This window comes from Tursiops truncatus, chromosome 4 (genome assembly GCF_011762595.2).
Source record: "Tursiops truncatus isolate mTurTru1 chromosome 4, mTurTru1.mat.Y, whole genome shotgun sequence".
Lineage (NCBI taxonomy): Eukaryota > Metazoa > Chordata > Mammalia > Artiodactyla > Delphinidae > Tursiops > Tursiops truncatus.
The window spans coordinates 72206775-72228465 of record NC_047037.1 but is presented as its reverse complement, the minus strand read 5'-3'; the positions used below and the strand labels follow the sequence as shown (position 1 = coordinate 72228465).

Genomic DNA, 21691 nt, shown 5'->3' with positions numbered 1-21691 from the left:
CAATGGCTTTTTTAGTCTTCTGTACCAAGCAGCAAAAGGAATCCCGATAATATGGTCATGGAGTTATTATGCAGAGACAAATTAAGATGCAAAAGCAAAGGAAATGATCATACAGGTAAAACCCCCAAATTAGGATGCAAAAGCAAAGGAACTGATAGTACAGGTAAAAGCCACAAATACATAAAACATATCATACACATGTATACAAGGTCAAAAACACAGAAAATGGAACATTACATAAAATCACTTTTCCTTTATTTGGCTAATGACAAAAGCCAAAATAACTGAACAATTTAATAACACTCGGACAGGAAAGCAATATACTGAACACCAATTGAGGAAAACGTCCTTGTGGACACCGGCACTGGTGATGGGGCCAACATTCATGCCAAGGCCAGAATTTTTTTCCAAGACTCGTTCTGTTCAGGATCCTCAATATAAAACAACTCAACCAATCAAGTCTCTGTGTTCAAAGCAGTCAGTGCCTCCCTAAGAAGGGTGGGAAAGCCCACTTGGAAGCTAAAAAAACCACAACTGGAGTCATCCTAATGTTAAACCAAGTACTTTTGTTCTCTACCCCAATCTGAATACTAACATTAAACTTTGGCAGAGTATCTTTCTCCTTTGTTTTAAAGAAAATTAACATTTAATAGTATAATCCCAAGAACATGTTCTACTTACTTGGAAAAATAATAGCTAGGGACCACTCTTTATCCCATGACAATCTATTCTGTGAGAGAAAACAAGAACAATCATTGCATGACCTTGAAAAATATAACTTTAAAAATACTTATATTGGTACGGTTAAAAAAAAATACCATTAGTTAAAAACATTGTTAAGGGAGCTCTTTTCCTACCTGTACTGATTCAACTTCTGGTGATAGTTTGTGCTGACAGAAAATGTAAAAGCTATGGCTTTTAGGGAATTAAACAAAAGCAGTGAAATATACTTGATTTGGAAAGATTTTAGATATAGGGTCTGGAACAGGATTAAAAAGGCAATGAGCTCCAGAAAAACAAAAGCTACCCATACATCAAGATACAGAATAAAAATCACTGTGAAGAACCATTATGGAGGGAATATTCAAAGACTGCCTGGACAGCTGTGTGGTCAAAAGTAAGAAAAATGTAACTCAGGTGCTGCCTAGGAAGTTATCAGTGATCAGAAAAGGTCAAAAGCTCTCTTGACCTCCCTCAAATTTTTTCTCTCATTCAAGGTTTTCAACCTCCTTGCATCCCCAACCTTCTTACCCAAGCCTCAGCAAGATAATGGTCTTTGGCTCTAGCTATCAGAAGCAGCTGCAGCAGTACAAATGATCCATTTTTATTCCTCTACAATTTCAACCTCCATCCTTCAGTGCTACTGAGTGTAGTGTATGAAAAAAGCAAACTTTTTGCCCAGCTCATCTCAAGGTAACTGCTGAAATGGCACCTCCTCAGCACCGGCTACAGGGCTTCTGTCTCCATTTCCCTTCTATCTTACAGCGAGAGGCTCTGAGGCCAACCAACTTTTTTTTTTGGCTGCGTTGGGTCTTTGCTGCTGTGCGTGGGCTTTCAATAGTTGCGGCAAGCAGGGGCTACTCTTCGTTGTGGTGCGTGGGTTTCTCATTGAGGTGGCTTCTCTTGTTGCAGAGCACAGGCTCTAGGCGTGCGGGCTTCAGTAGCTGTGGCACGTGGGCTCAGTAGTTGCGGCACGCGGGCCCTAGAGCCCGCGGGTTTCAGTAGTTGTGGTGCGTGGGCTCAGTAGTTGTGGTTCGCAGGCTCTAGAGCACAGGCTCAGTAGCTGTGGTGCATGGGCTTAGTTGCTCTGCAGCATGTGTGATCTTCCTGGACCAGGGTTTGAACCTGTGTCCCCTGCATTGGCAGGTGGATTCTTAACCACTGGAAGCCAAGCAACTTTTAAGGCTCTCCCATTTCTGCCACATTTGATCTATTCAGGCTGACAGCTTTGTGTGTGGGATTCAGAGAAACAGCTAATTAAAATTAATGTTAGAAGTTAATATTAACAATAATATTTAAAGATTTACAGATCACATGCATGGTTGTGGAATGCGAACCTCTAACCTCATTTAATTAGGCACAGATGATCAAACAATGCATCATCCCAATAGCTTCTTCCACCCACCCACCCTTGTCCGGCATGTAGGATCACATTTATCCCAAAGTATCTAGCATGCCACGCCATAAAATTTTTTGCTTTCAGTCAAAATTATTTGAAGATATACTAGTGTTAGGAGACTGAGGCCACAGAGGTTCACCAAAAGGAGTGAGAGTTTTCCAAGAACATGTGCACATGCTGGTGCTAGCAGTCTCATGGAGCTTGTCAGCCTAGAGGTCATATTCCAAGGACAGGATATGCCCAAAGCAGCCCATTTACAGAGCGGAGGAGGAGGACCAAAAACTTAAGATCCAGACAATACACGTGAGAAGAGTGACTACAGGGAGGAAAATCATACTCTGGGCACCTCATTTTCCAAATACACTTGGATAACATGTGTACTTTGAGAGAACACGTAAGTGGGCTTCAGTGGTGATTTCACTGCTTTCCTATTGACAGAAACGGGCAGAATTCCCAAAGAGGCAAGACTGAAGCAGCAAGTTAAAATATGTGATCATATCAGCTTGATCATATCAAGCTGAGTAATATAGGAAAACATTAACTTCAACTGTTCCAAAAAAAGGATTCCAAGCCAAAGCTTGTGTAAACCAGATTTGATAGTAAAAATAGCACTTCATGAGAACAGTTAGAAATGTAATTTTCATAGGCCATCAGGACAAGAGGTTTCCCCCTCTTTGTCCCTCTACTCTGCTGTGCTCTGCCTCTCTGGATGATCTGAGGACCTAGGTAGTCCTGCTGTGCAGGCAGGCAGTGATTCTAGTCACCGACCCTCAGGAAGAAGAGCAAGTTTTAACAGAAGGTGTTTGGGGGGGGACTATGAGATGCTCACAGCCCTAGCAGAGGGGCAAGGAAAGATAAGATGTGGTTTTCTTAGCTGAAAACACTAAAACGCCACCCCTACAAGGGGTATTTATGAGTGATGGGATGGTGCCTGGACATAAGCAATTTTTCACCCTGAACCCAGCTACAGGATTATGATAGATGATGATCTGCTAGGTCATGTACTGTAGGATGCTAGAGGTTTAAAAGGAGCTTATGCTCAACAGCAAGTGTTAAGCTTCAGCATTCTCTGACGTGAAATTTGAGCAGTGAATCCCCTGGGCAACATACCAGGGGAGGTGGAACCAGGCAGAGTGAGAGGGAGGGAACCTACCACACTCTTGTAAAGTGAGCCCTTGCTCGGTGACTTGCTGGAAGGGCAGCAGACGGGAGTCCCTGCCAGCTGCCAACTCTCAGGGGAAAATAAACACCTCATGCAGCACTGGTTCCAGTCAAGGACACTCTTAAGAGGGGAAGAGGTCAAGAAAAGGCTTTAGAAAGGGGTGTGTTTCCTTATGCTTTTGTGCCTATGTTCTGTGCAAATCTCTCTGAATATTCGATATGGCTATGAGCAACATGGATTAACAGATCATGTTCAAACTGCAGACATTTACAAAGTATCCTCTGTAAAAAGCTAGGTAATAAGTATTAAAATAGGAGTCACAGGGCCAGGGACTTACTCTCAGGAAGAAAATTAATCAAAACTGACTTTGCATAAGATTGAGTATTGTCCCACTCCCCTCCTTAATCAGACTAAACCTGGAAGTGTTCCTCCCTTTAAAGGTAGATTACAGGAAAGAGATTGAAAAGAGCTCCCAAATAACTGGGCAACAGAGTTTTCTGAGAAGATGAACACAGCAGAAAAACCGTAGCAGATGCCATGTGGTCTGGTTCCATCCCCATCAGTGTCTTCATGGACCCCATTGGGTCCAATAAGAAACTCCTCAGGGAGCAAGAAAAGTTAAACTCAGATCTCCTTCTTCCCATAGCCACATTGACACATGTGCCAGCAGTACACTTAGGGGATTTGTGACTGTTACTCAGCTTTTTGCTTTTTTTAAAGGAAATCAAAATTATGATATTTCCCCTCCAAATCACCCATCAGCATGGCTCATTGCCTGAAGGACTTGGCAAAACAGTTTGCCTCTTTGCCTCAGAACGGAAGGCAAATACTATAGTGTATCAGGAAGAAAAGGCCTCTGGGTATTACACCGCTTCCTTCTGCCCACTCCTTGGGGGCAAAAAATTAGTTCTATTTACTACATTTGAAAGACTAATTTTTTAAAAATTAATAAAAATGACAATTTCCCTGTCAAGATCACATGAACATAAACAGTAAAGCAAAGTCCATGGGGAAGGTATATGGATGCCAAACAGGCTTCTAAGATGTAGTTAGCCTCTTTCTTGGTGGGGGTGGGTGATGTCTCTCAGAGGATAGGCTGTCTGGTCCCCCCATCCTAAGTACTCTTGCCCCAATTGTCTTTCCTTTGTAGCTGTCCTTAGGTTTAGTGTTGGGATCACAATTCAGAATTCAACAGAGAGCTTCTGAAGGTGATGGGACAGAGGGAGGGGAGAGGAAAGGAGAGATGAAAAATTAGTCTTCTTCATCCTCACTGATATCATAGGCTGCAGACTTGTGTCTGGAGAGGTTTGCTGGGGAGGAAGGCGGGGAAGTCTTGCCAGAGAAGGGCCACCGGAAAGAGGGAGAGGGGGAGCGTTCACGAGTGGGACTGCTGCTGGGACTCTGCCTTGGACTGATGGCCTGCAGCATCCGGCCTTTCCCCTCTTTCAGCATATGTTTCTGGGGAGACCAAAAGAAAGAGTTAGAAGAAACCTATGGATCCTACTGAAGCACCACTGGAGGATATGAGACTTCAAATTATCACGAGTGCCCTCTGTAATGTCAAAAGTGATCAAGTAAGCCAGAGGAGGAACATAGCTATAATCCTAAGCAATTTCCTCTCCAAAGTGCTCTATGCTATACTATGTATCTAAGGGTTCCCACCTGCTATCCACTGTCACCCAATCCTTGACCTCTACGTCAAAGGAATTCTTAAAAGGCTACTTGGGTCTGTAGTCTAGGCTGTAGGCAAAAACAAAGGAATTAACTCAGACAAAAGGGTACCTATCCTAGTTTTGGAGTTCTCTGAAGAGAAAATTCCATACACTCCCAGAATAATCTATTCTGGCATCCAAACACCCTCACAGTCAGATCGTTCCTGATATCCTAGGGCTCATCTGCTCATAGCTACACAGGCACCTTTTATTTGGCTCGAAAAGACCCTGCTACTCCTCAAGGACAGAATTCCCACCGTACCCAACGGTCCTGCAGCAGCTGTGTGTAGTGCAGGCAGCTTTCTTTTTACTGCTCTTTGCTCTTTCCTTCCCTTCCACCTAAAACTATAATGTAGAAGCAAGCTGGGCAAGGCTACTCACTTATCTTGTCACCATATTTGGAGGTTGATAGAGAGCTGGCAAAATTATTTAGGAGAATGTATAACCTCTTTCTGTAAAGATTTTTAAAAACTTTCTGGGGATAGTGGAAATATAGTTCTGCCGAACAAGGGGAACAGATTAGATAACTTCTTAATGTCAATGTCCCTTTCTGCTCAAGGATTCTATAATTCCTTCCACAGCATGAGAATTCCCCAGATTTTCATGAATTTCCCTAAATTATCCAGCAAGAAAGAACATACCAGCGCTCCTTCTGGACCAAACATTTCCAGGAAATTTCCAATGAATTCTCGGGATTTCTCCTCCCATTTCTGAATGAGGTCAATGCTTTTTTCTTCTACCTTCTGAACAAATTCTTTTGACTTTTCCTCCACATCTTTCACTTTCTTCTTTACTTTGTCAACTCGCTCCTGCAAGTGGTATTTCTTCTCCTGGATAAAGAAATAACTGCTCTGAGAAATAATACTCATTCTGACCTTCCATAATAAGGGGAAGAAAAAGACTTGGTTTGGCACTCTACTGACACTCCTTTCAGTCTTGAGAATTTCACTTTAATCTATCCCATACTTCTCCAGCATAATAACAGATAAGATATGCTCTGGATGGTCATCTTATACAAAAGTGTAATAATTCTAAGATTGTAGAGCCCAGGACTAAACTAAATGTATAGTGTAAGACCAGTAACAGACAGGCACATACCAAACGAAGTCAGATTTTTTTAAGATGAAACATAAACTTGGAAGATAAACATGCCTAACAAAACCCAAACCCCATTCTAGATGGAGATGTATAGGGAGAGAGCAACAAGATCACTGCACAATATTGCCAACAATAAGCCAACTGTAACAGGTTGAAAAAGGAAATAGTGGGCCTTTTACTTAAGTAATTCATCTATTGTACTGAACTTTTTTCCTCCATCAGTGGCTTATTCTATGATTACAGAGGAGTTGTTTTTTTAATTTTTTAATATTTAGAGGTCTGTTTGCTCATTTGCAAAATAAGGATGATACTCTTTGGTCCTACAGGCTTCCCTAAAGATAAGGGAAAATGGTATGAATCCTCCCAAAGGGAGGGGAGGGGAGGAGTCTTTAGCCAAATGAAAACTATTCTCATTTCCAGATCATAAAGGGGAAGGGGAAGGCGAATATGTTTAGGATTTTTAAACATCTAAAGATAGATTCTGCAGTATAACAACAGTTAGATTGTTAACAACAGCTAGGGTTTACCTGAATAGATAAATCATATTTAAATGAAACCATTTCACCTACTCATAATTCACAGAGCTGGGAGCAAGTGAGGGAGCATGGTAAACTACTTATGTAGAAGATACAGTTAGCAGCTTTCTTCTTCTTTTTAAATTAACTTTACTGAGGTATAATTTATATACAAAATGTATAGCAGTTTGTTTATTAAGCTAAAATAAACGTGCTTTCATAAATCAAATTTTAAAAGTTAGGTTCATGTGCGTTGAGAAATTGCATGCAAAATGTTGTGTGTTACTATGCACACAGGGAGAGGATCCATAGCTTTCATCAGATTTGCAAAGACCATCCAGTCAAAAAGAACAAAGGTTAAGAACCACTGTTTTAAATATATTTGATATAAGTACTGTACTTTGTAAGTTCCACATTCTTATTTATTTAATTGGCTGTATGTCCTTATATCGACGTGTTGATACTAGCTCATAAAGGCAGAAAATGCCTCTAGATATATCCATATGCTCTTTGTAAAGAGCCTGGCATAGCGTTATGTGCAAAGAGGTATCCACTGAGCTTTTGGAGGTGATAATAACAGCAGACTGAAAAGCAAGTTTAACTTAGGTGAAGTGAGAGGCAACATGTCCTATAGGGCCAGGGAACTCTAGGATGAGGTTGGAACTCACATTGATAAAGCTGACATTGAGTTCCTTTGCCGTGTAGCCCCTCTGTAGGTTCCGTCTGGCATACACATCATAGTCGCGGACAATTCGGGTGATGATGTCTGATGTGGAGATACCTTCTGTCCTCTGTGTTGGAGCAAACATGCCTAACACAAGAACACATACAAACACTGTGACATTCTGATTAGCTCAGGCAGTAGGACTAGATGGAAACTGGGAGCCACATTCCTTTTCTTTCCTCATAAAGCAGAGTCTGTTATTACTAAGTAAAGTCTGGAAGGAACACTGAATCAAAAGTTAGTAGTAAGGAACATACAGAAGGAACACTGAAGGAACACTGAATCAAAAGTTAGTAGTAAGGAAAGGCCCTAATATTAAGAAAAATATGGGGCTGGAGAAGGGTTTCCTGAAATTAAGAGATATCAAAAGTAGATGTTTAGACTGAGAATTGATGGATATGATGCTATGCCCATCTTAACCTCTTAAGCAAAGTGCGACCTGAAACTGGATGTTAAAGTTCTCACTGTATAAATTTTCCTCTGTAAAGTAGTGATGTGGTTGAATCTCTTGTCACTGCCCCTAAGACTCCATAAAATGAGGATGCACATCAACTTACTCACCTGCTTCCTTGATGTGCTTATAAACATCATCACTCCCAGCAGAAGAGTAAGGGATGTCATCATGGGCTACAAAATCAATCTGAAAGTAAGGAAACATGTTTAAAACCCAGCATAACTGCCATTCAGAAAGAACCAGTAAACACTCTCAGGACCAGAAAAAGGACAAGGAGAGGCGAGGCCTCAAATGAACTTCTGTCTTTATCTCTCTTTGCTTTGCTCATAAATTCCATGATTCATTCACAAGCCACCCAACCTAATTATTCGTGGATCATAAACATGAAGCTAGCCAGCTTCTTTTTTAGCTATTCCTCCTGGTCTACTGGAAGTGCTACCCTCACACTGTATACCAGTCACCATGCTGTGGTAAACAGGCCTAGAGGATTTTCTGGTATGCTAGTTAGTGGGTGGAATCAAGGAAAGAAGAAAGGAAATCTCCCCACCCTCCTGGGTCTACAAGGATGGGTCAAATAGGGTTTCTAAAAATATAAGAAAGAGGTCACTTCTTTGTTAACTGGTTTCTCAGTCCATGAGATGAGTGGGAATACAAAAATAGCAACCAAGAGCACTTTTACTAGAATAGATACATCTGTACTCCTGAGAAATGCAAAGCCCAAGGCCATAAAAGACCTTTAAGTCTCAGATCTATTACTTTACTACTGTCAATACCTCTCACACTGGGATCAATTATCTTTCTAAACCTCACTCATTTACTCCTTCCTGAATAGGCCATATGCCCTTTGCTAATATAATTGCTAACACCACCACACCCAGCTCCCAGAAGCCACTGTAATGTGAAGTACGCTCATCAGGACTATGTCAGGGACTCTCGGCTAACATCTCAATTACCCATGAACAACTTGTCAGGGATCCATAGGCAGCAAATTGAAAATAAGAATGGTGAGCAAGCAAGACTCATGGTTGAGGATACACTGCTAACACGGAGGAAAGGGAATATGGAAGTTCCTCTAACCTCTTCTGCCTGGGCTTGCCTGGCTATGTTGCTGAGAATAATCTTGCTCATCACCCTTGGTACCACTGGCTGCTAAATGTTGAAGCAGTAAAGCTAGAGAATTATAAAAGTTCTGTCCTAATCCTAAACAGTTATAACAAATATCCCTTAGCTTCAGGCCTACCCAAATACTGCTTTTGAAGCACTTTGGCTACTTTTGTTCTTTCCTGCCTCGTTGAACAATTCACCTTCAACATTCTCCACACCACTGTAAGAGAACTGACAATATGCTTGCTGGTTCCTCAAGCTCAAGGGCCTCCAACATGACCTGATAAGTTCTTCTCAGCTATCAGCTATAAACCCCTCTTTTGTAGGAAACGTGTTGCTTTAATGTGGGAAAATAAAAAGGAGATAAGGGTTTTTTATAATACCAACTCACTGAGAAAAAGTGAGAAACCTCCCTGGTTTCTGATCCCACATAATTTCTAGCCTGAAATCAAAAGTCTTGAAACTAACTTTAAGTCAATACAAGAGAAGTCTATGTTTATATATCTTATTTCCTGGAATGTGAACTCCTTGAGAGCATGTCTGGGGCTGTGTATACTCTAAAAAGACCGGTATGCTGTGAGGATGGATACGCCTATAATGGGGGGGAGGAGGTGCGACAGACTCACATAACTGAAGAGTTCAATTTCTTTTTTTTTATAAGATTTTTTTTTAATCATTTATTTTTGGCTGCGTCTTCGTTGCTGCGTGCAGGCTTTCTCTAGTTGTGGCGAGTGGGGACTACTCTTCGTTGCGGTGCGCAGGCTTCTCATTGCGGTGGCTCTGCAGTTGCAGAGCACGGGCTCTAGTCGCGCGGGCTTCAGTAGTTATGGTGTGCAGGCTCAGTAGTTGTGGCGCACAGGTCCAGCTGCTCCGCAGCATGTGGGACGTTCCCGGACCAGGACCCGAACCCATGTCCCCTGCATTGGCAGGCGGATTCCCAACCACTGCGCCACCAGGGAAGCCCTGAAGAGTTCAATTTCTAGCCCTGCTAGAGTGTGACCTGGTTATTTGGCCTCTCTGGCCCTGTTCTCATATGTAAAGTGGAAATAACTAATAACTACCCAATAGGATTTTTGTGGGGAACAAATGAAATATAATGGATGCAAAAGTGCTTGTAAACCATCAAACCCAAGAAAAATGTCAGGGATGACTATTATTAGAAGTAATAACACTGTTACCTCTTCTATGTGAAATTTACATAGAAGATAGAAGTAAAATAAGGCTAGTGGAAAACTAGCCATAGTACCAGAAGTCTTGAAAGTTGAAGAAATTCCAGAACAGGGAATGGAAACATGTGTTCAGTTTCTTACCCGGTGTTCTGCCAGGAACTCTGGTGTCAGGGTCCAGGGGGCATTCCTCACCACCTCATCCACATAGCGGCAGTGCTGCACTGCATCATAGCGCTCATTTTCATTCATCACGGTGAAGCCTTTGAAGTTGTGTGTTAGCTCATCACTGCAAACTGAGTTCACCACAACATAAGGTTGTAAGTCAAAGTCCCCTCTGCTTAACCACTCCTCAATCATCAACCTCTCATTTCCCAACCTCTCATAACCAATCTCCCCAGCCTGTATAAGAGTCTTCTGGATTTGGCTCAGTCTGGATAACAATGCTTTTCCTAATCCAAGATACACCTTCAGGAGCAACATTCACTAAATATTTTCACACTTTGGAGAGGAGAGGATACAATGGAGGACTAAGATCTTTGGCTTTGAAATGAAACTACTGTGCATCCTGTATCAATTAACAGTTTTAAAAAATGTTTTCCTATTATACTTTTATTAGACTGGACTGGACAACATAACATTAGCTTAGCAGACTTTTGTACTTCAGTTGACTCAAAATGATAAACTGAAATCTAAAGCAAATGCTCTTCTTAAGTAGCATTTATTCTTAATGCTATTCTGACCACCCCCGCCCGCACTGGGGGTCAGACTGCAGAAACCCGGCCAAAACCAGCGAGATAAATCCTGGACGTCTCAAGTCAATGAGCTTAGAGCTTCTCTCTCCAGGTTTATACAGTTCAGGTTTTATATACTTCATGTTCTTCATATATTTCACATTTTAAAGAGGCTGCACTATATCTCTCATTTGAAAACCAACATAAGAGGCAATGTACTTGGGTTATAAAGATAGGAGAAAAGAGGCTACCATAATTTTTTTCTGGACAGCACCTGAAGTCATCAGATGTTTTCTTACCTCCCACAATGAGATATGTATTAGGGAAAAGGTTCTTTGCTTGCATCAGGGCCCGGGCATGACCAGAATGAAATAAGTCAAATATTCCATCTGCATAAACTCTCACAGGCCGTTCACCTAAATCCAAAGGAAAGAATTTATCACAGAAATACATTGATTCAATACCTCACATTTAACAAATGGAAATGGCACTGTGTGACTGTTCCACCCCTGCAGAGCCCCCTTTTAAGGTGTTCTCTGGATATTCACCTTTATTGGGGGTACTTTGGGGTTCTGAGGAATAACATCACAGGCTTCCTTGACTACAAAAACACTCTTGGCATCATATCCACTAACTCTCTTTGTTAGCCTGGTTGTACCAAACTGCTCAGGTAATTGGATTTCATGACTGCTTTTTCTTAAAGTTATTTTAGAAGTGAAGGGAAGAGTTATACAAGAGCTACATCTGAAACTTCAAAATCTTCACCTTCGGTTTATGTTTAAACTGCAGCTATGTTTAAACAGAGTATAATTAAACTACGCTCTGGCTGCCTGCTCTCTGTTTTTCAAGCTGCCTTGATTACTAATAACTAATACTTTGCTTTGAAAATAAAATACTTTGCTTTGAAGGTAAAGAGTGATGCAGAGGGGTGAGATTGCTTCACAGTCCCAGATTCACCCTTAATAACTGCTCTGTGATAACAGATGGAGTTCCTTCAAGCATTTCTCCTTGATAGTGAGCATGTTACACTTTCTCAGTAGAGGGTGATATATCAGGTATTTGAAAATCAAATATAAATATTTTAGGACTTTATATTAGAGCCTTTCCTCTTCCCCTGTCCATTAGTGAGAATAACAGAGAACTGATTGTCAATTTATTTTTAGTGGTAGTGGACTATGAAAGAAAAGGAGGAAATGATTTCTTGGGGTACAAGCCTAATTCCAAAGCCAAATAAACACACTGAGAATGGAATTGATATAATGGTTCAGCATGCTTCAAATGATAAACCTAATGGGTCCTAGTAACATATTTCCACTACTTGAATAAAGGAAGAGCTGTCTCACTGTAGCAGGAGAAAATAATAGTAGGAGCATCTACATCATTCTTCGAAAGAAGGGCCGGAGCCTCATCAAATACACCATACTGAAGGTAAGGATAAGATACATCTCCTTCCTGCCTTGAGGACGGTGAATCAAGGGGGAGGAAACTGGTTCTCAGGAGGTTTATGGACTTTTCTTTATAGATAGCTTTATCCATACAAAAGTCGCTTTTAAACTGAGAAATTATACACTGCTGATAGAAGTATAAATTGGTACAACTCTTAAGGATGGCAATTAGGCAATATCTGTGAAAAGACAAATGACAAATGTTTATACCCTTTGGCCCAGTTATTCCAATTCTAGGAATTTACCTCACAGATATGTTTGTAAATATGTATGCAGATTGCATTATTGAATGCAGCACTGTTGGTAATAGCAAAAGTTTGGAAACAACCTAAATTTCAGTGGAAGACTGAATATGACATGATCCACCCATTAAAAGTGTGGGAAGATTTATATATTATTTGCTTAGATATCCACAAGATATTGGTAATACTGGGCTTCCCTGGGGCAGTGGTTAGGAATCTGCCTGCCAATGCAGGGGACATGGGTTCGAGCCCTGGTCAGGGAGGATCCCACATACCGTGGAGCAACTAGGTCTGTGCGCCACAACTACTGAGCCTGCAATCTAGAGCCCGCGAGCCACAACTACTGAAGCCCGCGCATCTAGAGCCCATGATCTGCAACAAGAGAAGTCACCACACTGAGAAGCCTGTGCACCGCAATGAAGAGTAGCCCTCGCTCGCCGCAACTAGAGAAAGCCTGCACACAGCAACAAAGACCCATTGCAGGCAAAAATAAATTAAATAAATAAATAAATAAGAAATTGGTAATTCTGGTTACCTGTAAAAGGGATACTAGGTGGCTGTGAGACAGTAGTGAGAGGAAGTCATTTCACTCTGTGTCTTTTTTGTACTTTATGAATGTTAGGTCACGGGAATGTACTAATTTTATAATACAGGAAATAAAAATTTTAAATAAAATAAATACACTAATACAATGAAAAACTGAGAAATAATATGACGGATTTAAAGAGTCAGAAAAATTATAGCCCAAGCTTGCCAACCAGCCTCACTCCTTTGTAATCTTAATCTCTTTAAGCCTCAGTTTCCTCATCTATAAAACAAAGCAAAACAAAACAAAACCTGAGTAATATAATCTCTCTTCTACATCCTAGAAATCATGACCATGAAGTAACTAATATACTTCTATCTTTCCTAAACAAGTCCAGAGTGGCTATGATCTCACTTTATTTGATCCTAAAAGACAAACGATAGAATATAAAATTTGAGAATACTGTACTGTTGTTTCTACACCAAGGGCAAAGTGAGATGAGGGAGATTTAGCCAGTAAACACAATTCCTGTATAGTGACAATAGCACAGACACTGTTGATTAAGTGGCTATTTGCCAGCAGTTAAACATCCCATATTAGGCCAAGCCACCTCTGAACCCTTTCTTGGAGCAATCCCTGATGTGCCTCTTGCCCTCTTAGCATTTCCCCAGCTTCCCAACCTCTCAATTCCCCATGACTTAACCGCAAGTCTTTGGCAAACGCAGGCCTGTATATTAACCAAATGACCAGAAGGGGCCACTGTTGAACTAAAAATCTGGGGAGAAAGCATGCGTTATCCATTCTTTTACCAAGTGGCTATTGGTCAGGATGACTATACCCTCTGATTTATATCTGTTGTTCCAGTTCACTATCAAGAGCAACTGCTTTCATTCTCAAAAATACTCTTGATTTGGGTTACAAATTATAGTCTTTTCACTACTGCTAGACTAAGTAACTAGATGTTCTCCTTTAAGCAGAAGAGACCTGGGTTTCAATTTATTATCTCTTTTGATATATTCTCTCAAATAGCTACCACTGAAACATTCATCTTTAACAGATTTCCACTGCCCTTCAGACTTTGCCTTTTTCTTCCTTTCTCCAAGAGAACACACTGCTGGGTTTTTTTCTTGGATTACTCCAAGATTACACAAACTTCCCTCTTGTACTCCCTTAACCTCCCTAAGTGAAAACCTGGGGGCAGGGGGAGGGATGCCCCTTGAACCAGTTATTGGTTTAAAATTCACTAACTATATGGCATGTGTAGATTCTTTATTTGTTTATTCCTTGTCTGGCACTGGCATGAAGACAGTCACTTACTTGATTATTTAACATGAAACTGAACAGACAGAATAAGATAAAGGAAAAACCAGAGGTCAAGTTAGACTGGCAAATTTTACAGGCCAATTTGTGACTATCTGTTCCACCCAAACTTCAATCAGCTTGCTGATAAGCCTTCTATTATTTATAACTAAGGTCTATATAAAGAATAGCACCACTCCAGGATGAAAAGAACACAAAGATGGAAAAACTTAGGTTTTTAGCTTCAATTCTATCACTAATTATTTGTTTTACTGTTTCACTTCTTAGTTTCTATGGACCTATATTCATGTATATAATGAAGAGAGTATAAAGTATATAATCTCATAAATGACTTACTTATAAAATTCTACTATTCTAAAATTTAGAAAGTAATTTATTAGTGTTTGTTAATTATAAGCTGCAAAACTTGGAAACAGTATACATATACATACATACATTTTTCCTATCACAGATGGTATGTGGCTAGATTAGCAACAAGGTGGCTAATATAACTAATGTGATCAGATCTGAGTGAGGTACTGCATTCTGAATGTGTGTCATTAGAGAGTATATGAAAAGTTCTTGCCCTCAACAGGCTCTACTATCACATCTGAATGTGATCCTTGAACTGTCTAGTGGCATTCTGAAGTCTGACCTGCCACCACTACACTGTTACATACAGCCTGTCTTTCCTTGTTGTCATTTTACTCTGCCCCATTAGCCTGCCTATTACTGAAGTAAGAGGAGCCAACCCCAAAAAATCACATCATAAACCAGAAGGGTTGTGATCAACATAAGCTATATCTAAAAACTTTTGCAAAAGGAAAGCATTCTCTTTTTGAGGACCCCAAAACCATACTCCATACAGCCAAGATATAACCAAGGGGTACTGGGACCCCTAGCCTAACACTGTCCAGCATTCATTTCTATTCATATTTCAGTACCCCTAAGTTACAGCAGAGAGTAAACATACTAACACAATTAAGAAGTAACTACAAATATCTTCTATATACTGAAAATGTATAGATTTGTGGCTATAACTACCTCTTATTCCCTAGTGCTTGCCTGGGTTGAGTCCAGCCCTACATTTACAGAGTAAACACTCACCACAGTAATCAAAAGAAATGAAAAAGGATTGGGAAAAAAAGGAGAAATGGAGAATTTACAGAGAAGTAAGAACAGATGCCTATAGGACTTTGTAATCATAACAAATGCTTGTGGAAGTTTCTATTTATGATAATCCCTAAAACCAACTGCCCAAAACTATCTGGAATACATATTAATAATTTATGAGGCCAGAAATTGCTACTTAATAATGTAAACTAAGTATATAAATAAAGAGTATGGGCTTTGAAAATAATAAAGCAAGTCTTTTTTTAAAAAACCTGGGGGCTTCCCTGGTGGCACAGTGGTTAAGAATCCGCCTGCCAATGCAGGGGACATGGGTTCGAGCCCTGGTCTGGGAAGATCCCACATGCCATGGAGCAACTAAGCCCATGTGCCACAGCTACTGAGCCTGCACTCTAGAGCCCACGAGCCACAACTACTGAGCCCGTTCACCTAGAGCGGTGCTCTGCAACAAGAGAAGCCACCGCAATGAGAAGCCCACTCAACACAATGAAGAGTAGCCCCCACTCGCCGCAACTAGAGAAAGCCCGCACTCAGCAACAAAGACCCTATGCAGCCAACTAAATAAATTAAAAAAATAAAAATTAAAAATTAAAAAACCTGGAAAACTATAATATCAATAAAGATAAAATTAAGTGATAAGCATCTCCCAACTTAGGATAGCTTTGTCTGTCCTCTATCAGTCAGCAGCATCATACTAGTGTACTGACTGACAGAAAGGAAAACTTAGTGGGAAATTCTGAAGGCTATTAAAAATGTGACAGTCTGACATATTATTTGGACCTTTATAAAAACAGACAAGATTATAAACCCGCTCAGGCTAATATCTTATTGTCTCTGCTCCTCTATATCTCACCTCACAGCTCTGATGATAACAGCCCCCCCAAAAAGTGTGTACCACTGTATCTCATAGCTGTGACAAAATACTGGGAAATTAGTATACAATATAAATGAAATTTTATGGAGTACAGTTATCCTCCCAAATAGAACAGCAAGTGAGATGGGAGAAACCCCTCTCAAGCAGCTTTTACAGGTAAACTGAGGGAAGAATATAGTGAGTAGGTATACATTTGATAAGTACAATTGAATGCTAAAAACAATAGTAAAACAACAAAATAATTCGTCATTTACTTACAAGGAGTTCCTCTGCTGGCTTCTTCCATGGTTACCCTGACATAGGGCTTACTAAAGTCTACTTCAATTTCATCAGAAAAAGGCGCTGGCTGCCGTAAGCCCTTAAGAAGAGGAAAGTGAAGGAAAAGAAAAATTCAATGGTATAAACTAAAATACTCAAAAAATGGCAGCTTTAAAGAATAATCAGTTATTCAACATGCTGTGATTAAAATTTTTCCTAAAAGTTCATAACCTTAAAAAGAAAAAAGATAAAAGCATTCCAAAATGACAAGTGAAAGTTGCAACCTTTTACCAAATGGGCAAATCATGGCATGAAAGATAAATGTCTTGATGGTGATTTCAGAATAGGACTGAGGAAGGTGGCTGAGAACCTAAGCACAGTCCCAACTAACTGGGTCCAGAATGACAGCTCCTCTGCCAGACGGCAGAACAGCCAACCCTGATCTATGTGATGAAATTGCCAAGGTTCACAAGTGCCTTTTCATACCACTTCAACTATGGGACTGGGAAGGCAAACAGCTGCCATGTGCTTTAAGTACAATCATCACTGTATAATGCTTTACACTGTAAATATGTTCTAATTCTCATTAACAGCCCTGTGAGGCAAGTAGTACAATAGTTAGTATCCTCAATTTAAAGATGAGGAAAATGAGATTCAGAGAAGTTATATGAATTGCATGCAATTACTCAGAGGCAATGCTGAAATAAAAATGTAGGTATGCTCTTTCCTCCTTAGAGGAAAGCCTTACTTAAGAGCTTTTGTTAAATCTATTCCTAAGTATTTTATTCTATTTGATGCTTTTGTAACTGTTTACTTAATTTTATTTTTGGATTGGTCCTTGCCAGTATATAGAAATGCAATTGATTTGTATGTGTGTATGTGTATCAGTGTGAGTAATTTCAGTTGACTCATCTCCTGTGGCTTTGTTAAACTCAATTATCAGTTCTAGCAGTTTGTTTGGTAGATTCCTTAGGACTGTCTACATATGAGATCATGTTGCCTATGAATAAAGACAGTTTACTCCTTTCCAATCTGGATGGCTTTAACTTCCTTTTATTACCCATTATTGCACTAGTAAACCTCTAGTACAATGCTGAATAGAGGCGGCAAAGACAAATATCCTTGCCTTGTTCCCAGTCTTAGGGGAGAAGCATGCAATCTTTCAACACTAAATTATTATCTTAGCTGTAGGTTTTTCTTAGATGCCCTTTATCAGGTTGAGAAATCTCTCTTCATTTTGTAGTTCGCTGAGAGTTGTTTTTTTTTTTGGCTGTGCCATGAGGCTTATGAGATCTTAGTTCCCCGACCAGGGATCGAACCCAGGCCATGGCAGTGAAAGTGCCTGGGTTCGATCCCTGGTCGGGGAACTAAGGACCGCCAGGGAATTCCCTGTTGAGTTTTTTAATGAACGAACATTGGATTTTGTCACATGCCTTTTCTACATTATTGAAACAATCATATTTTGGTTTTGTCTTTTATTTTATTAATTATGGTGTATTAGATTAATTGATTTTAGAATGTTAAGCCAACCTTGCACTCCTGAGTGAAATTCTTCTTGGACACATTGTGTAAATCTTTTTATATGTTCTTGGATTCAACTTGTTAATATATTGTTAAGGACTTTTGCATCTAAGTTTGTGAGGGATTTTGAACTATAATGTTCTTTTCTTGTGCTGTTTTTGCCTGTCTTTGCTATCTGGCCTCATAAAATTGGTTAGGAAATGTTCTCTCCTCTATTCTCTGAAAGTGGATAGGATTGATATTATTTCTTCCTTAAATGTCTGATAGAATTCACCAGTGAAGTCATTTGTGTCTGACTTTGTCTTTGTAGGAAGATTTTTTTAAAGACAATTCAATACTTTACTTGGCATAGGTCTATTCAGATTTTCTATCTTTTTCTTGGATCAGTTTTGGTAATTTGTCTCTTTCTAGGAATATGTCTATTTCATCTAAATTGTCACATTTTTTTGGCATGAAATTGTTCATAACATTCCCTTACAATTCTTTTAATTTCTGTTGGGCTATAGTGATGTTTACTTAGATTTTTAAATTACACATAGATCACATTGTGACTGGGCTAAATTCAGAAACTGGGAAGACATTGTTTTGTTTTGATTTCAGATAAGGATAGATTTTTAAAATAAGGCTTTAAAATTAAAATATATTTCTTTTAAAGAGCACTTATATAAGCTTAGTTTAAAATATGCTAAAGCTATAAGAAAAACATTTTAAGGAAATGTGTGTGTGTTATCCTTTTTTAGAACGTTTTTTAAAAAAGGTTAAGAATAGACCAAGGACACAAATGTGTGATTTTCTGAAGTTATTAGAAATTTACCTACAGATAAAATTAGAAAAAAACAATTTATCCTCTAGAAGTTAGTATGCAAAGAGTTGCCTAACAGTAATTTGTGTTTCTAAAAGTATATGCTAGTCACAAAATAATAGACATTCTATGATTCTATCTATACGAAGGTCAAAAACAGGCAAAGCTAATCTATGGTTAATAGAAGTCAGAGAACAAAGAAAACAAATCTGGGGAAAGAGGATACTGACTAGCAGGAGTGTGAGGGAGTCTTCTAGGTGTACCAGTGATTACATGGATGTATACATATATAAACATTTATTGAGCTGTACACTTAAGGTTTGTGCACTCTACTGTATGTAAGTTATACCTCAAGAAACAAATGCCATTCAGCCATAAAAAAGAATGCAGTACTGATACCTGCTACAACATGGATGAACCTTGAAAAAATTATGCTAAGTGAAAGAAGCCAGCCACAAAAGGCCACTTATTGTATGACTCCATTTATATGCAATGTTCAAGAATAGGAAAATTTACAGACAGAAAGTAGATTAGTGGTTACACTGGGATGGAAGGGTTGGGGAGAGATGGGGAGTGACTGCTGATGGGTACAGGGTTTCTCTCTGGAGTGATAAAAATGCTCTAAAATGTATCATGATGATGGTTGCACAAGTCTGTGAATATTCTGAAAACCACTGAATTGAACACTCTATGTGTGTATGTGAATTACAATGGTATATGAACTATATCTCAATGAAGTTGTTTATATGTAAATATATTTATACATAATATAAAATGTATGAAACAAATAGAAAAAATTGTGCTTACAGTACATGTAGATAAAAGACAGCCTTATTGTGTTCTCTGAAATTTATTATCAATGGTGTGCTGGAGTCAGTTTTTAAATATTTACATATTTTGAGGGCTGGTAGTTTGAAATCAGCCACAGAAATCAGTAAATGCTATATATCAGAGGTTTGTTCCCCCCAGTTTATCAGGACACCACTGGTTATTCTGCATACTTAGAAAGAGATCAGTTCAGAGGTTATTACAGGGAGGAAGAAATGGATTTGTGGATTTTTCCGTTAATATTGAATAGAGAGAGTGATAGTTAAAAGATTCTGTGAAGGAAGAATAGGTAGGACATGGTAAAGAGAAAATATACTGTCACTTGAGAGAGGAGTTTATAATAACCGAGCTTTTGAACTGAAGAAAATAAGACTGCGGTACCATCAGCAGGAATAGAGAAGTTTTTTAAAAAGGAGTGGAGATCAAAGAAAATGAGAACTGACAGTCTTTGAATCTGGAGATTCAAATGACTATTGGAGACCTCCTAGAATATATTAGTGAAAGTCAGAACACCAGTGCCTTTAAGAAAATAGGAAGACAAGGAAACAGATTAGTAATAATCTCTCATTAGAGATGTATAGCCATAAAGGGAATGAGAAAAACAGAAAGGTACCTAGAGGGGACAGAAGGATCAAGTAGCAGGTTTTCTTAAAAGTTGAGGATATCTGTACATGTCTAAGACAAAGGAAAAGGAGCCGAAGAGATTGAAAATATCAAGAGAAGGAAAAAAACAGACAATGAAGGAAGGAAGAGTCTAGAAGAATGACAGGGAATGGCCTCAAAGGAGAGCAGGTTGGTCCTATAAGTAATTAGGATCACATTTTTCTGAAAGCAGAAGAAAGGAAAGGTGATAAAAGGATAATACTGGATGTAAAGGAGGAAGGATGTATATAAACTTACATTCTGATGCCATCAATTTTCTCAGTAGAGCAAAGAAGAAAGTGAAGTTCCCTATAAAGAACAGGGACTTTGGAATGAGACTGAAAACTTGAGGAAAGTACAAAATATTTAGAATAGCTGTTGTGGGAAATGTATATATTTGAGCATCAGCAAATGATTAATGGAACTCCTGAGCACTATATTCAGCCCAGATCAAGCTAGAAACTTTAATCTTTAGAAGGCCAAGTTAATAGGTCCAGGAGGAAAAACAAAGAATTAACAGAAATGGAAAGATCTAGGGTTAGGTCCTGGTGAATGGAAGGTAGGCAGAAGAGGGAAGAGAAGAGTTAAGGAAAAAGAGGTATCCAGACATTTCTCCAAAAAAGATATACTAATGGCCAAAAATCACATGAAAAGGTGCTCAGCAATATTAGGCATTATGGAAATGCAAATCAAAACCACAATGAGACCCTGCTTCACATCCACTAGGATGGCTAAAAGCAAAAAGACAGGCAACAGTGATGGCAAGGATGTGGAGAAATTGGAACCTCTGTACACTGCTGTGAATGTAAACTAGCACACAGCTTTGGAAAACAGTTCTTCAAAATGTTAAACAAAGGATATATATGACCTAGAAATTACACTCCTAGGTATATAAGCAAGAGAACTGAAAACATATCTTTAAAAAAAACCTTGTACATGAATAATAGAACATTATTCACAATAGCCAAAAAGCAGAAATAATCCAAATGTCCAACAACTGATGAATGGATAAACAAAGTAGTATGTCTATATGGATTCACCTATAAAAAGGAATGAAGTATTACTAAACACTACCACCTGGGTGGACCTTGAAAACATTGTGCTAAATAAAAGAAGCCAGAGACTTCCATGGTGGTCCAGTGGGTAAGACTCTGCGCTCCCAATGCAGGGGGCCCGGGTTCGATCCCTGTTCAGGAAACTATATCCCACATGCATGCAGCACCTAAGAGCCCACACGGCGCACCTAAGAGCCAGCAACTAAAACATCCCGCGTTGTGCAACTAAAAGATCCCACGTGCCACAAATAAGACCTTGCGCAGCCAAAATAAATAAATA

At 39.4% G+C, this 21691-nt stretch overlaps 1 protein-coding gene across 6 annotated transcripts in view; it reads right to left on the bottom strand.

Moving 5' to 3' along the window:
- Positions 1-238: 238 nt before the first annotated feature.
- PCYT1A (phosphate cytidylyltransferase 1A, choline) overlaps positions 239-21691 on the bottom strand; it is a 44440-nt gene continuing 22987 nt past the window's right edge. For all 6 annotated transcript variants that reach the window (XM_019922862.3, XM_033855676.2, XM_019922865.3 and 3 more), the window contains exons 3-9: positions 16564-16663; positions 11088-11204; positions 10199-10350; positions 7892-7970; positions 7275-7417; positions 5635-5823; positions 239-4739 (exon numbers count right to left, since the gene is read on the bottom strand). In XM_019922862.3, the coding sequence (XP_019778421.1) occupies positions 4533-4739; positions 5635-5823; positions 7275-7417; positions 7892-7970; positions 10199-10350; positions 11088-11204; positions 16564-16663 (987 nt within the window). In that variant the 3' untranslated portion in view covers positions 239-4532. The remainder of the gene's footprint in view (positions 4740-5634; positions 5824-7274; positions 7418-7891; positions 7971-10198; positions 10351-11087; positions 11205-16563; positions 16664-21691) is intronic.